The 17,073-nt window shown below is 34.3% G+C and overlaps 1 protein-coding gene across 1 annotated transcript; it reads left to right on the top strand.

Moving 5' to 3' along the window:
* Positions 1-2,329: 2,329 nt before the first annotated feature.
* LOC137402813 (uncharacterized) lies at positions 2,330-11,865 on the top strand. The gene is made up of 5 exons (XM_068089320.1): positions 2,330-2,342; positions 3,157-3,320; positions 7,789-8,021; positions 9,717-9,901; positions 11,480-11,865. The coding sequence occupies exons 1-5, from the start codon at positions 2,330-2,332 to the stop codon at positions 11,662-11,664; spliced, it is 780 nt and encodes a 259-aa protein (XP_067945421.1). The 3' UTR covers positions 11,665-11,865.
* Positions 11,866-17,073: the final 5,208 nt, after the last annotated feature.

Genomic DNA, 17,073 nt, shown 5'->3' with positions numbered 1-17,073 from the left:
GTCAAAGGTAAAGACTTAAATGTCAAGTTGTGTCTCCTAATTTAAATACATCATCAAGGTTTTCACTTGATAATATAATAATATACATTTAATAATATTAATTGTTATTAGCTTAAAATTGCAATAGTTTAAAGAGATTACAAAATCTCCTTAAATTGGTGTTCTCTTTTAGAGGCACATCTGTTATGAGAACCTTTGTGTCGACTATCAAGCATTATTTTGACATCGTCTGCGGCCCCAATAAACCTTCAACTGATTGATTGATTGATTGATAAAGGTTGACAGCGAAAGTGTCTCTTTATTCGAGCAGCAGGATATTTGACAATATAGCCATCACATGATCATCTTGTTAAGGCAACTTGAAAGAGGCAGCAGTAAAGTTTCGTAACGTTTTAATTAGAAGTTATTGCAATTCTTTGTTTGTATCAGTTCATTCATCTTGATGGTTGTACAAAGATAAGGGCTTCAGTTCTTAATAATAAAATAGAGTCATACGCAAGTCCATGATTAATTCTATTTCAGGGCTGACTCTAGTCTTATCACGGTCACAGTTTAGTTGTTGCTATAACCCAAACTAAAAGCTTGTTTGCTCGCGAAGAAGATAAGTCAGTTGACCTATAGACAGCACTCTGCCTCAGCCACCTTGAACGCGAGTCACCTTTAAAAAACGTCACTATTCTCAAAATGTTTGGTCAGTCATTGTGGTTTGCGACAAGTTTCTTTCTGGTAAGTGCTTAGTTACAGTTTCAATATCCAAGTTCTGTTTGTCAATCTATAGAGTTATTTTCTATTTTACGTGTTGAATTTGAGTTTTGCTTTAGTTCTCGAGTTTTGTAGTGATCTCAGGTATCATGTCATTGAAGGATTTATAGTTCATTAGAGGTTTTTAGACTTGAACATTTTAAGTGAACATTGTGTGAACTGCTAAGAAATAAATCCATTGCCAATTACAGTAACACTTGATTCTGTTTATGCAATAGCTGAACATGGTAGGTAAACAATGTACGATGATTCATGGGGATTTTACAAGCATCAGACAAGTTTCATAAGAAACCCTAATTTCAAGTTGATTTGTTAGATTAATCTATTGGTTTCTCAAGTTTGATTTAAACTGTCGTTTTTTGCAAATTTCTGTTTTTCATTGCAGCAAATATATAATGAATACAACTCGAGTTTGAATTTTTTTAGCTTTGTGAAGTAAATCTATTTATAGCCTGTTTATAGCTATATATAGCATACATTTGTTGGGCAAAAGGAGTTTTAGAGACAATAATTTTTTAAGTTTGTATTAACTATATTATTACACTGTAAAATAGCTTTGGCAACACAACTTGAACATTTTTCACATAAGCTAATTTAATAATATATTGTTATTTTATATAATATATTGCTTGTCATAAGCAGCATCGCTAGCAGAATTATAAAAATTAGTTCATCTGTTTAAAAAAAATGAATTATCGATATTATCGTTATCGCAGTCTCCAAACATTTTTATGACCTCTTCATTGTTAAGTGTTTTTAAAATACTCATGATTGATTTTTAACTTTACCTCAAAATGTTGTTTGACTGCTGAAACTCATAGTATTGTGTTTTTGTTAGTATTTTTGTTTGGCGCTTTGACCATCTCCCAAATATGCTCTCAAATGGCTTTCAAATTTGAAAATGTTTGGTGTCAAGTGTTATTAATTGCAAATTTTACTTATTAATGCTTTCAGACATTTACTTTCCAAAAATAAAAAATCAATTGTTTTCGAAAGAGGTATTTTTCTTGCTTTAAAATATCCTTTAGTAAAGGTTTGCCCAGAAACAGATCGTATGTTTACTAAGATTGTCACACAGAGTGCATATCTGATAAATAGCATCCAATAGAACAGTAAATTATGGGGAATAAGACTGCATTTCGTTAGGAACAAGTATATGTTAATATTGGCACTGGTTTTATTAAAATCCTTCATGTTTGCTTGATTATTGATTCAGGTGTTGATAACTCTCCCCGACACAGTATCAGCAAACTCAGCACCTCAACTAACCACGAGGACAGAGATGGTTCTAGTTGGAAAAGCAAAACGTACGAGACTTTCTCTTTTTCTTGTACATCATATGTGTTTAAGTGGTGACAAGTGGTGACAAGTGATGACAACTGGTGACAACTGGTGACAAGTGGTGACAAATAGGAAAGTAAACTGTAGAGGTTGTAAAAACAAACAGTGGTGATATATATATTTTATATTACTTTATTGGCAATAATTTCATTTCAAATAGAAATGTTTTTTTAATTTATGCCATACAACAACAATAATAAAAAAACAAGGGCAACAATTAGCCATAATGATCATAGTAGGTTTGTTAACAATTGAATAATGTTTTGATTAATAATTTTATGATCGTAATAGACTTGTTTTGGATATAGTTGCGTTAGAGTGACTTAGGCCATAGCTGTAACAGCAATCAAGGCGATGAACTGGGTTGATAACATTAACTGTGGGTTCAGTAAGACAGTTTCGGTAGTCAGAGAATTTAGTTTAAATGTTAATGAAATAACCTAATCAGAGATTATTAGCCTTTGAATAGACGCTTTTGATAAGAGAGTTTTTAAGTCCTTCAATACAAAATCTCAACACTTAGATCAAGCTTAGTATGTGTTCCAATTGAACGCATTTCTCTTGTTTAAAGGTTAAACTGCGTTATTCCTTTTCGGTTAGAATAACAAGATCAGGACTTCAATATAAGCCTCCATGTATGTATTCAGGTGAACTGTGTAGCAACTTTAGCTTCTGATCAATATTACCTAAGTTAATCACATTATAAAGCGAGGTATGTTTTTAAAATACATTTCAATAAGTATATCTAATTTGTAAATATTTATTATGTTTAAATTACATAAGAATTATGTTCCAGATGAAAAGGTAATCCTTATTAGCGCATACAGTATTATTGTTCTACTACAAGCATTATTAGATATAATCTTCTTTTATAAGTACAAACAACGCTTCCAAGTTGCATAAATATGTTAAAAAATGATGATTAGCAGCTATAGAATAGGGCTTTTTGACCTGCCATAGCTTGGCTACTCAGCACGATTCAATAAAAAATTAGCTATAGTTGTTTCTATAGCAATTCAAATAATTATTTCTTTTCTCGATGTGATATTACAGCTGGGCAGAAAATAGTGGCATACTTGAAGGGCAAAGATCCAGACAATGATTACTTCACCTATTCTCTGAAGACACAACCCTCTTCCTACTTTAACGTTAGCCTGTCCTCGAGTGGTCAGCTTATCATCACAGACATTTGTGCTGTCTGCATCGGAACAACTTCTGTAAGTCAGCATTTTGCATGTTCTCGTACAGCAAGATTATGCAAATTATAGTGCAGAAAGTTACACATAGTACACGTGAGCTACTGCTCTTCTTAATAACTTACTTGAACAAGATGAGAAAACTCCAAATTTTTAGCACATTTATGAAATTTACTCAAAGCGTTTTTGTATCACTCTACTTGCATTAATTTTATTTTAAACACAAATGCTTTTTTAAGTTATGTTTTACAAGAATCATAAAAATGGCAACAGTTTCACTCAGTGGAGTTAATAATTAAATATGTTTTAGCACCTTTTTATTAAGTCTAAAAAACCTAATCTATTGGCTAATGTATTGAATAAGTCTAAGAATAAGTCTAGGTTTCTGAGTCTTATAGGTCTAAGAAAATCTATAAAAAGGTCAATTACCTTGAAACGTAAGCAAAATATTATATTGTTTTTATTCTTTTTGCATTGGGTATCATTCAGTTTTATCGCAATAGGCCACTCACATCACTTTTAGGGATAATCTATATTAATACGGTATATACACTATAATAGTGTAGCATAGTATAAGGAGAGCGGGTGCGATCTAAAATTCTCGATCGCTTGACCCGCAAACAGTAGGTTACAGTTTAATTCCCAGAAAAGGCCATCAATGGTAGCAGAAATAAAATCTAACCTTAAGTTGCTCTATGCGAGTAGGCATACCTCCAGTCATCAAGGTTTCCTTGTCACTGAACTCAGACATGCTCAGACATGTCCAGTCTCGATTACAGAGCCATACTTTGTGTGATAAACTCTTAAAACAACTCGCACAGCTTCTGCTCGCAGCAAGCTAAGCAAACATTCACACACAAAATATAATGCAATTTAATGCACTGCTATGTGGTTTGATATAATCCCACGACCAAACATGAGCGAAGCGATTGTTTGAGAGCTTTATGATAAATGCATATGCGCACACAACTCACGAAAATTATTCATGAACGGCCGTCACAAACCCTTGTACCAAAATCTCATCAACAAATTTAACCATTTTTCTATAGAGTCGTTTAAGTATAATAACGATACAAAACACATTTAAACCTATTTAAATATGTTACCAAGTCTTTGAAATTTGTAGACAATATCCTAAAACTAACCCATCTGATTGGATTATACATAAATAGACAGATTAATTTGGCCTAAAATCGCCATTAAAACCAGGACAAGCCTTTTTTAATCAAAATTAAGACCGGCCAACGAAACGCCGATAAGGCCATGCGGCAGAGAGTAGAACTATTAAGTCATGCGCATTTCACGAGAAAAACGCATACATTTCACCAGTCTATGACATTGTCCAGTTGCCAAAGGTTTCTAATATCTTCCCATTTTTAATGTCTTGCAAAATTATTTAATTATAAGAATAATTATTCGATTTTATAAAATTATTATAAGATTTAATTATAAGAATAATCATTCAAATTTATTTATTCGAAGGTTTCTGTAATAAGCGTAGATCATTTGAGGCGTAGACCGATTTACAGGTATGAAATTGAGATACACAGTCTATCAGCCTATGTTTTTTTGTCCAATCACCGAAGGTTTCATTAAATTATTTATAACGTTAGCCAAAATTCTGTACATTTTATGTACAAGCTCGGGTCGAACTACAATGCCCCTTTATGACGAGAACATTTTTTATTTTGCTCCAGTTTGCAGAAAACTTCTAGATGCGTGAATGCTGATGCTCGCTTTCTGTTACTGATCGCTATCAAAACCATTTTACATTCAACACAACCAACTTTCAAACTGTGTATATTACACAGCAGCTTGCCACTTTACTTCTAATATTGCATTTCAGAGATATAACAAACATATTTCATTATTGTTGTTGTTCAATTACATACAGTACAGTAGGTTAGGTCTACAGCTTTAATTAATATTCATTTTATTGTTGTAAAACATAGGTTTGAGATAGTAGTACAGTCAAACATGGATAACTCGAACTTCAAGGGACCGAGAAAAAGTGTTCGAATTATCAGAGCATTCAAGTTATCAGAGCACTGTCACAAGTCCATGCATTTACTTATTTATTAGTAGATACATGTACATATACAAACTATAATATAAATCAAAAGCACAAATGGCTTGTTTCAAATTAAATGCTTCTAATGTAAAGTTTAAAACGTTTTCATGAAAAAGTATAGAGATTTTTCTATCACTTGAGATTGGTTCGTTGTTTGAGGTGATGTTATTGCCAGGACGTTTTTCAGATTGACATTGGCAAAACTTGATCGTTGTTGAAATGCTCAAAAGAAAAGACATTTTTTTCTTTTGGGGTTTTACCCACGATCAATTTTGCCGTTTTTTCTTGAAGTTTATGCAGATTACCTTACTTTACCTGGGATTCGTTAAGAGCAACACTCCGAGGCAGTTCAATTAGAAGTTTTACGAGGTTTTACGGTACATTCTATATCACTCACGCTTTTTTAATAGATACTTATTGAATGTACACACGTATTCTGTGTTTAGGTCAAACGATGAATAGTTTTTTTGTAGCTCAGACAACGTATACGTTTAATTACAAGAATTTTTAAGACGATTTAAACATTCAACATTCCGACGTTGATTCAACACGGAATCAACGTCGGAAAACTATTCATCACGGGCTAGCTGGGTTACGCCACGCACTCAAGGATTTTCGCCACGCACATACAAAACAAAAACAACATGCGATTTTTGTTTTGTATGTGCGTGGCGAAAATTCTTGCGCGTGTGACCCGGCTAGCCCGTGCTATTCATCGTATCGCAGTATAAATCAAATTTCACCAAACTTTTAGAAAAGTCGTTGACAAAAATATTTTGCCGATGGTGGTAATAACGACGCTTATGAATTACGAAAAGATGAAGTTTACCTCTATGGCTTTGAATAAAGTGATTTTCTAAAGCGAAAACAACCGTTTCGGTAGCTGTTGGGCAAAAAAACAGTTCGAATTAACAGTGTTGAGTTCGAGTTATCTATAGCAATTTATCATTATGTGGGAACGGACCAAAGGAAATGTTCGAATTAACCATGTGTTCGAGCTATCCGTGGACGAGTTATCCATGTTTGACTGTATATTAGGTGTGATTTTTATACAACCTTTTGTTTTGCATAATTGACTGTTTGAATTTAGTTTCAAAACAACTTGACAACTACCATGGACATACATCTTCCCAGAACACCACGTCATTGCTAGACGCAGTAGCTGTCCACGTGTCTCTCAATTATTACAGCTCAATAGGAGGATAAATAGAAGGTCCTCACAGCAACCATCAACATCAAATGCTAATGTTCAACAACACGCTACTCAAATTAATAACAACAACTCATCTGATTCAGAGAATTCTTTAGTAGATGTTGTAGGTGATGTAAATGACATGGACTTGGCAGCCCCCTTGTTTCCAGATGATGATCATGATTTTATGGACATCATTGACCATGAAAATATTGCACAAAACAATATTGCTCCTCCCAATGCTGCCCCCTTCATCACATTCCTCATTTTCAATTCTTAGATTGTCCTGATTGTCAAAAGCTGCGTAACAACTTTCTAGGCAGACTTGTCAACAACATATCACAGCTCACGTGTACTGGATGTAATGAGAAACATTTCATTACATACAATACTCAAATACAACTATGTCATCCGCGCCAACAAGTTAGACCTGACACTGTTAATAAATTCAGTGCAGCCAACAATATGGACCCAGGTCCATCTGTTGAATTGTTATCTTCTCTTACACTTATAGCACAGTTACTCATCGCTAGGGTTAATCCTACAATGCCAATATTCCGTCTTCCGCGTGGTGGCCAATTTGGGTTCAGAGGTCATGTCATCAATTTCCCTCAGAACGTAAATGACTTTGTTATAAATTTACCTCGCCAACTACAACAAATTGACATCATTGTCCTTCGTTGACGCGTTGACCAACCTGCCTTGCCAGCTAATCTCTTAACAGTTTGTCTTTAGCTGTCTCCTTTCTTTTTTCCATTATCACTTTGGTCATGGGCTGTATGACAGGAGAATTTATAGTTATGTTATTATATTATAGCATAATAGTTACATATTATATTATTACAATACAAGATTGAACTAAAGAACACTATTATATTATTTAATTTTAATGCTCACGCAGCTTAGCAAGAGCATATCGATAATAAAGCCACACTATAGAAATATTAGGTATCCATGAGAACAAGAACACTGGCACATGAGTGCTCAGAGTCGGGCATCTAGTAATAGTGCCCAACAATTAGACCTGGTGGACTAGAAAAACTAAGGCTCACTTTAAGCTATCCAGCAGAAAGCTCTTGTTGGGTGGTCGCTGACAAGTCATTTTTTCCACAAATAATAATCTATACTGAAAAATGCACTCTTCAGGCTCTCAAAGCGCTTCTCTTCCTTCAACCCTTGAAGATAAACTCGAGTAGTCATGCATCCTCTCTGTCATCTGTTTTTAGTTCGAGATAGAACTGAAAGATTCTCAAGGATTATCAAGGTCATACACGCTGACGGTAAAGCTCACGGATAGAAACAGCGCAAAACTTGACCTACACTCAGATGACGCGCCTCCGAGAAAGTCAGCACTGCAAAGGTGGCATATCTACCTTATCATTCTCGCCGTCATCACATCTGTAGGCGCTATACTCAGTCTCGTCATGTACAACTGCTGCAGCTTCTCTACCGATATTTAGTGAGTAGATTTAAACTGTTTTTATAATCGAAAGATGTACTTAGTTCTGGCGGGGGCCTTTTGCAAGCACATGTAAAGTTGACAAAAAAGTTTCTCGGATTCAACAAGTTGATGTTCTTGAAATCTAGCTGTCGTGGCCTTTATCGTTTGCCTAATAGCCAGCATTTGTACAAAAGCTTTATTTCGCTGTATAATTTGTTTCTGGAAACCGAGATGTCCGCACCAATGATGAGTGCTTACTTCCTTTTTTGTAGAGTATACTCTCACCCATCCAAATAATGCAGGGAATTTTAGCTCAAGTCTACCATCTGTAACATGTAATATCTGTTGCAACATATATCATAACGACTGTTATAGTATATTATAATAATTGTTATAATATATTACTCTAATATACATGTATTATGATAATTGTTAATTATTTAATAATAATTGGAAACTCCACTCCTCCACATTTGCATTTATATGATGGTTTTTAATGCGTGAAGAGCAGCATTTTATTGCTATGCTACATAACTGCTGACGTTGCACGGGTATTAGAAAAAGCTTATAAACAGTAGCAGACAATTTAGTTGCCAGTTGTTAATAAGGTTGGGTAAGCTAGTATCCGTATTGCTAAACTTACTAGTAAAGGCTGTGAGAGCAAGCTTTAGTGACGTTGCGGCAATGCAGATTTGCTGTGTATTTTAACGCAGATAGCGACTTATATCAGCCAATGAATCCATTGCATCTCGTTTGGTCTAATGGTTTAGCCTCTCGCCTTGTAAACAAAGGTTGTCAGATCAAATCCTGTGCGATACGGATATCCATTGCTGGACTTTAATTGCTATAGCTGGAAAGACCAATGAGAAACTTTGAGGTTTATATATAGATAAATGTATCATATATTAAAAGGTGTTTGGAATATGCGGAATGGTATATGTTTGAGAGAAAGCCATTGGTACTTTTCTTGCGATTTTGTCGAATTTTAGACTGACTCACTCTTTGATTCAATTTAATTTAATAGCATTAGCACCTTCAATTCACACTATTCTTCATCGGGTAGAAAGAACTGTTGCTACCTCTGCTAGTTTTACGAGGTAACTGGAGAGAGCAGACAACTCGCAGCAACAACAATCAGCGTCAAGCTTCATCCTATTTCAATTTTAATCTAGCCAATCAGCTAAACTGTAGCAGCTAATAAATTTCAAGGTGCGACTACAAATATTTTTTTGTTTTCAATCCAATCTTTTACATAAAAATGCAAAAGTTTTAATCACAACAAACAACCAATAAACAAACTGGCACAAGAAATGTTTTGTGGTGAATACGCTAACTCACACTCATCAAAACACTTTGCGTGTAGTTAAAAAGTTACTAGCGCAGTGCTCTTACAGCGCTGTTTTTATAAATATATGTGTGTATTTACAGCAATAGTTTTATAGATATGCTTGTTCCCTTTTAGTACTGTTCCTATTGATATGCATTCACTTACATCACTACACCGCTCGATCATGTGTGTGTGCGCACGGCATGTGTGTGTGTGTTTCCTTTCAGAGCCAGTTTTATGCATTCATGACCATTATTACTCATAAGATATAAGATTCCGCTTACTAGGCTGTTCCCAACGAATGTTTTGTTCGCTTGCAGTAGAGTTCCAATAAATGTATGTTAACCTACAGCGCTACTCCTATGAAAACATGTGTTTCTTTACAGCACCGCCCCTTTAAAACGGCCCAACAAAGTTGTTGCTGAGTCATCAAAAAACTCTGAGATGAATCCCTACGCTCACCGAAGCAAAAGGAGTCTGGTAGTAAGGGAGGCTGTGCGTAGCGGGGCGGCGGACGGCACTCCTTACTATGGCGTCAGAAAAAGTGGAGTTTGGGTGCCAACTGCTCCAGGTAATTCTAACTAGTACTTTAGCCTACAATTCCTGTGTGACATTAGAATATTATTAGTACACTCTCTAAAATCACTCTCATATGTTTTATGAATTCTGAAAAGATGGATAAGTGCGCTGTATGTTAGCATAGCTGTCGCTGTCGGACCAAACTTCAAGATACCAGGTTTATGTCGACGATTAGTCATACTTGAGTTCTAGTAGTAGTGCGATTAAGGGTAGCTAGAGGTTATGTGATTGAGTACATGTTAAGTGTTCAGGTTTCAATCACGCATCTCACGTAATTGTAAGAGAATTACAGTAGTTTTTTCTCGGAGAGCTACGCGACGATACGCAAAAGCTGAGGTAGGCAGTGTCTATTGACAGTCGAGAAGCACATGAGCGATGATGCGTCATTCAAACCTGCGGATCGAGATCTTCATAGATATTTTTAAAACTTACCTTACAGCAAACAGGACTCTTTCGCAAGTAATCTATAGAGTACTTACCATGCTTATAGCATATCACTGAAACTTGCATATAGAAGATAACTCCAAGTTTATTGATACTTGTTGGACTAAATGAAGGCTTACCATGTGCTCCAATCTACAACATATATTGTTTATATTTTGTCAAGAGTACCCTTGTAGAATGCGCGTGGAGAGTCCAGAAGCACCATAGATTATTTGTCTATATCTGATGCTTTATACTGATAGAAGATGTTTGATATGCGCTACGACTAGTTCTGCCTAATCAGTACTTGAATACATCTGCAGGTTCTTAGTATTTCCGGTTGTTCAGTATCAGTCAAGAAAAAAACCTTTTTAAAAAGGTCGTTTGATTAATCGTTAATTTAACAAATATTCAACAATAAAAACACAATATTATTGTAAAAGGTTTGTTTTTGGAGGTAGAATTGGTTTTAGCAAAAATAATGATATCGATGGATAAAAATTTAGTTTGAGAGTTTAAGAAGGAAAATCTGGTTCAACTTGAGTGTTGACAACTCCTAAGTGTTGACAACTCCTACAGATACTGGAGGCAGGCAGATGTATTGTAGATATAACAGAATTTAAACGACTATGTAGCTGGCTGTACAGAAGCTAGTGTTTGTTTGAAACAGTATTACGACTGTAAATAGTTTGACCTGTTGAAATATCACCACTTATTCTGTTCAAAATTTTGCCATACCACAGGCTGCTGGAACTCATAAATTTTATTATCCAAATTGCTACCACTCGATGTCCTAAAGTCTCTTATGGATGATTGGTGGAAGGTTATTAAAGCAACTAGCTATGGTATTTTCAAAATAATTATTAGATGTTGTATGCATATCTTGTTGTATGCATGAATTTGTTCATATCATGTAAGTTAAATTGTGTTGAAAACCTGCAACTGTCCTGTAAAAAATGAGAACACAAACCATGAAATATCTGGAAACTTATAATTGACCGTAAATAAACATTTGAAGATGCACAGATTCAAACAGATCATTTGTGAACTGCAACACAAGATGTTTTCCTTTACACTTGTATTGAGAGGCACGAGCTGTTGTATTATTCTTGAGATGACTAATAACAAAAACTGCCATAAATTTCAGAGGACAATGTGACCAAAGGTCAACCAACACCACTACGACTAATGTCTTTATCAGAAGATCCAGAGGTAGCGAGGTTGAGGAGCGGTAGCCTTGCTCCTATACGTTCCAAAAAACTCAGGCCTATTACTGAGAAAGTCGACCTAGACCAAGTGCCCTGGCAAGATATCTCGGCTCCGCGTCATTGACCTTTTGAAAGACCTCAAACAGACTCAAGTTCACAGACTACAGCCCACAGCACAGCTTAGCTACCGGTCGATGGTGATCATCAATCAATCTTCAAATACTTGTCTGTTTTCAGTACATATCTGACTGAACTGTACAAAAATAGAGTAGCTAAAATCGTTGTGTGCTCAACAACATACAAAATAAGACACTGATGTTTTTTTATTGGTTGATCAAAATGCATTAGGACATCACGGTTTGACCATTACCTGTTGCGTCCTTGACCTGTAACATTGTTTGGTTCATTCATATGATAACTTAAATTAATATTTTCAACAGTGGTCAAGCAAGACACATTTTAGAGATTATATACTTGTTTTCTCACAAAAAGAATTGTAATAAATATTATTTTGCGAAATGTTATGAATTAATGGGTGTTTTATTTTGTATAGATTTTGAAAACAGACATAATTCTGCGCTGCTAGTTGCAACTTTTTGTAAACTTCTAAGCATAGGGAATGTTTAGATCAAACAATTCACTAGATCGTTCAACGCATGAAGATGCAACCCTAAACTGATAGGTAATTATCATAATTTTTTCCAACTTTCCTAACAATTTTAGTAGACACATAAAACATGTTATATTAAATTCAATCTTTTAGCTTAGTGCAGGAATGGCATGCATACATAGTTCATCTGTTGGATAAATTCTTTAAGCGGTTCATTGGCTTGGAGTTATTTTTCCTATTTTTAATGAGTACATAACTCTAAAATAGTCCAACCAACATCTGCGCTAAGACAGTTACTAATACTGCCAAAGATAGTTTGTTTAAAAAGATTCTTTTTTGATAAATCTCTCTATCTCTCCCTTTTTTCTCTTTCTCACACACTCTCTTTTTCTCCCCTTTCTGATATTCTCTCCGCTCTCTGACTGTCTTGTAGTCAGTCTTTTCCACAATTACTGTTCTTTTGTTTTAGCCTGCTATTTGAGCTACTTCCAAATAGTGCATGCGAAAGATATTAAGGAATACTATACTAGCTTTTACTAATCCTCTGGAGAGGATATCTCCAGAAGTCAGGTACAGGTCGAAACATACCGAGTTTTTCTCTACCCGCCTTTGAGTGCAACCATGACATACCTTCTGGGAAGTCTGCTCAGATTCTTGATTGAATGTTTTACTCTGTACTAACAGAATTCCCACATTCACCCCACATAGAACTGGTGAAGCCAGTTTAGTCACCAGCAAACCGACCCATGATGCCGGATGTATTGACAAGTCTTTAATAATAATAAATGGTACTTTTTTATTAGGGCTGGAACTGTCTACTCATGATTTAACAAGTGCGTTTGAACAAGTAATATTTTTAGGGTAGGTTGCTTTATGCTGATGAGTAATTCAGATAGCTGTGACTAGTACCATTTTTGAAGTATGCATTAAATGAAAGTTAGTAGTATTGCATGGTTCCAGCCAGCAAGATGGAATTGAGCAATATCACTGGGCAATTTTAATGAAATTGTGCATTCTCATTGGATAATTTTGAAATAAAGCTTTTGGTCAAATGATGAGTATAAAAGGTTCACTTATTAGACATGGACTAAAAAGAAAAGTGCATTTGTTATAGAAAAATGAACAAATAAAATTGCAGTTAACTTGCGAGCAAAACGAGTAGTTAAAAAGTGTCATTTAAAACAATGATGCAGACAAAACAACTTCATTCTGATTAAAAATTAAGGTTGATATAACAAATGGCCTATGCAAAAATTATACAGTATCAGAAAAAGCTTTGATATCCAAATGGTGAACTTTTACAAAGGTTGTATGAAACTCAATTTCTCATTCATCGTTTCTCTGCCTGATGTCTGCTCGCTCATTGGTGTCATAAGACGACTCCCCAGTTTAATCATTTATTGACACATGCCCCTGCTCACACACCTATTACACATATGATTGTCTGATGAGTTGAATACAATTCTCGCTCTACCCTGAGCTCATTTTAATGCCGCGTTAGCTTGTTATTAGACTACTGCCAATTGAGAGGGCCAAATGTTTTACTTAGGTCCTTTTGCAAAGGTTTAACTTTATGCCTGATTTTATATAGACCATTTCATATTTTTGCTGGAAAAGTTTTTTCCTGCATCCTTAAAATTCCTTGTTAGCTTACAGTTCAATATTTAAAATTGGCTTCAGTAGTCAGGGAGTTTTTCTACTCGGCAAAGTTTCAGCTTTGTAGACTTGCTGATACTTGCAAACAGTTTCACCGAATCATAACAGATTTAGAGTGACACGGCTGTTTCTATGATGGTATTGCAATGCCATACAGGGTGTGTCACTACTCTATCGCTATATTAAAACTAATTAATTGTCTTTGTTGGAGCCAAAGTTAACGATAAAGTTGTCATCTCCGTACATGCTATTATATTTATCATTGCACCACATGTTAGTTTTAACTTATTTGGGTCATGTTTTTTCTATTACTAGCCTCTCCTCTATTAGATCAAAAAAGGCATGTAGTTGAAAATACAGAGATCATACTTGTGCAAAATACAGTTATTTTGACATCTTCTTATCTTGTTTAGTTCTTCCTGATATGCGCAGAAAATTTAGATCAAGTCATAGCAGTTTCATAACAGTTTGGTATTTACAACACAGCTAAATAATCTTGAGAAGTAGTCACCAATTTTTTATTTTTTCTTCCCAATCTTTTTCTAGAACTAGAAAGAGATTTTAGCCACTTTTAGATAAAAATGGACAAATTTTGACCACATTAAACAATCAAAAAACTAACTTAATAGAGAGTAGCAATTTAAAAGATGGTTTTTAACATAAATTTTTCAAGGATTGCAAAATGTGATACATTCATTTGGATGAAGATGATTTGGTCATCAGGATGATGAGTTTTTATAAAGGCTTTTACACAGAATATATCAATATCATGGCAATGTCTCAACAGTTTCATAGTTACAAAAAGGACAGTTGTCTTTTTCTGGTGTGAGTAGTTCCAAATAGTCTAAGTTTTCTTTCTTTATGTTTTTTGCTAGAAAAAGAGAGAGATTCCAACCACATACAACATTCTATAAACTAACCTAGCAAGTGTTGTCAACCCATGAAATAGTTCCCAACACATCCAAAACTTTGTTGTTAAGACGGTAATCAACACCACCTCATCAATATTAACAGTTTCAAACCAACAAAAAAGATACTTAAACGAGCCGAGAGTAAACCAAAACAGCATGTCTGTAACTACTGTGAAGCCTCTAATTGAATACCCCCTCTATTTGACCGTCATTATAGAGAAAGGGTTGAAAAATAGAGCATCATGGCGTTCAATTAGAGGTTTTACGGTAAGCTCCCAAACCTTCGAGTAATGTTCTTGAGAAATTATAAGTTCAGTAGCATTACAAGAGTGCACTCGGATAAAGAAAAATTAGAGAAAGCCATTGGTAAAGCTTTGGAAGCGTTAGAATTAACGTTTGCTGTTTTGGGCCACCCAGGGAAATAATCTATTGCTCATCTCGCTAGCTGAAATCACTACAACTAACAGTTAACTAAAGCTAGTCGGGTCTGTATTCAAGCACTTTAGCCATTTTACTAATTGCTACATTCTCCCAAATTACAAAAGTCAAAACATTTCTGGTTAGAAAATTGTACAAATCATTTAAAAAGTATGTTTGATCTAGAAAAACTGGTTGAGCTGGAAAGTGGCAAGCATATTTTAAATGACTTGATAACCTGAGTTGATAACTGAAACGTTATTCTCACCATAAAATTATTAATTGAATGGATAAGATAGAATGCCGTAAGGTAGTAATAAGCCTGTGTCTTGTTAACAGGTAATGATAAGCCTGTGTCCTGTTAATAGGTAATAACAACCTTTTCCTGATTGTCTCTCGAGCTAGTTTTCTTAATTGTAGCTATTTCATTTGAACTGTTATTCATTTTCTTTTATGTCTTTCAGCGAAAAACCTAAGAGCTAAAGGTCAGATGGCATCAAATGAAGTTGAACATTTCTATAATCAACCGATCTCTTTACTTCTGACTTAGCAGTAGACTGCAATATAATATATTGAGTATATTGCACTGTTATATAACTATAATACAATCAATTGAAATATAATATACATTATATTAATATCATATAACATATATATTATATTGCACTAAAGTTTTATATATGTTATACATAATGTAAGATAATATAATTTATTGAAGCATAATAATTATATATAATATAATTATAATATATTATAATTATTAATATTATATAATAATTATATTATATAATACATTACAATACGTTATACTATATTACATATACTATATCGCTATATTATATTACATTTACTAAAATATTACAATTAAATATATATATTTATAATAATATAGTAGAATATAATATATTGCACTATATTATTATCTAACCAGGGGTAAGACTTAACAAGCTAGGAGTTGCATTATTATAAGAATTGTGCATGATGGGAAAGGTGCTGGATAGTAAATGTTGTACTTGTATAACTAGATAAAAAATAAATATTGGTCCTGCATTGAAGAGACGAGAATATGCATACAAAATTAGATTTGAACAGGAAATTATCCTGGTCATTGTCTTCTCTTTTCACATAACTACCAATTACATGTAATGTCATTTCTCTGAATGACTTTAGTTTCAGTACTAGAGGAACTTGCATATTTTCATCACACTGCTGGCTTTCCATGTAATCTGACTAAATCTTGATATTCATATAACTCTGCTAATTGCGATCATCAGAACTCATAATTCAACATGCGTCTTCTTTCACCGATCTAAGTTAAATATAAAAAATAAATTACTATAGTATTTATGATAAATGAGTGTTTAGATTTATATAGTTCAATTTTTCATTTTCAAAATATGCAGGCAAATAAAATCGCTGCTTGAAAACGCGGAACTGGGCTGAGTAGATTTTGTATAAATGCTATAAATGAATACAGGTAATGAAAGTAATTTACACATTTTATCTATGAAGTTATCAGTTTTCAATCGTTTTTTTAAGAAAAATCTTTTGACTATTATTGTGATAATGTAGAATGGGTGTAAAATGGTAGGCTATATTCCAAACTATGCTTTATCTTGTTCATCTGGGAAAATCTGATGCGGTTATAACTTGTTGCAGACACTGTGTATCTTTTTCATAGTTAGATCAATCAGAAACTTTTTACTGTTTCTGTTCTCTTCATTTTATCACCCATGCCATACATGTACTGCCCTTGAGCCCTCAGCAACCAAATCAACTGTAATTGCGATTGTAATTCGAATGCAGGTATCAACTCTTGGAGTTGTGATATACGGCTTTGTATATAACTCCAGTCTCCAGTAATAAGCCGATAATCTCTCACTGTCTCCCTATTGGACAACGCAAAGCATGAAGATTTGCGAGCTTACTGTATTGGCCA

Source organism: Watersipora subatra, chromosome 8 (genome assembly GCF_963576615.1).
Source record: "Watersipora subatra chromosome 8, tzWatSuba1.1, whole genome shotgun sequence".
NCBI lineage: Eukaryota > Metazoa > Bryozoa > Gymnolaemata > Cheilostomatida > Watersiporidae > Watersipora > Watersipora subatra.
This window is presented reverse-complemented; position numbering and strand designations above follow the sequence as displayed.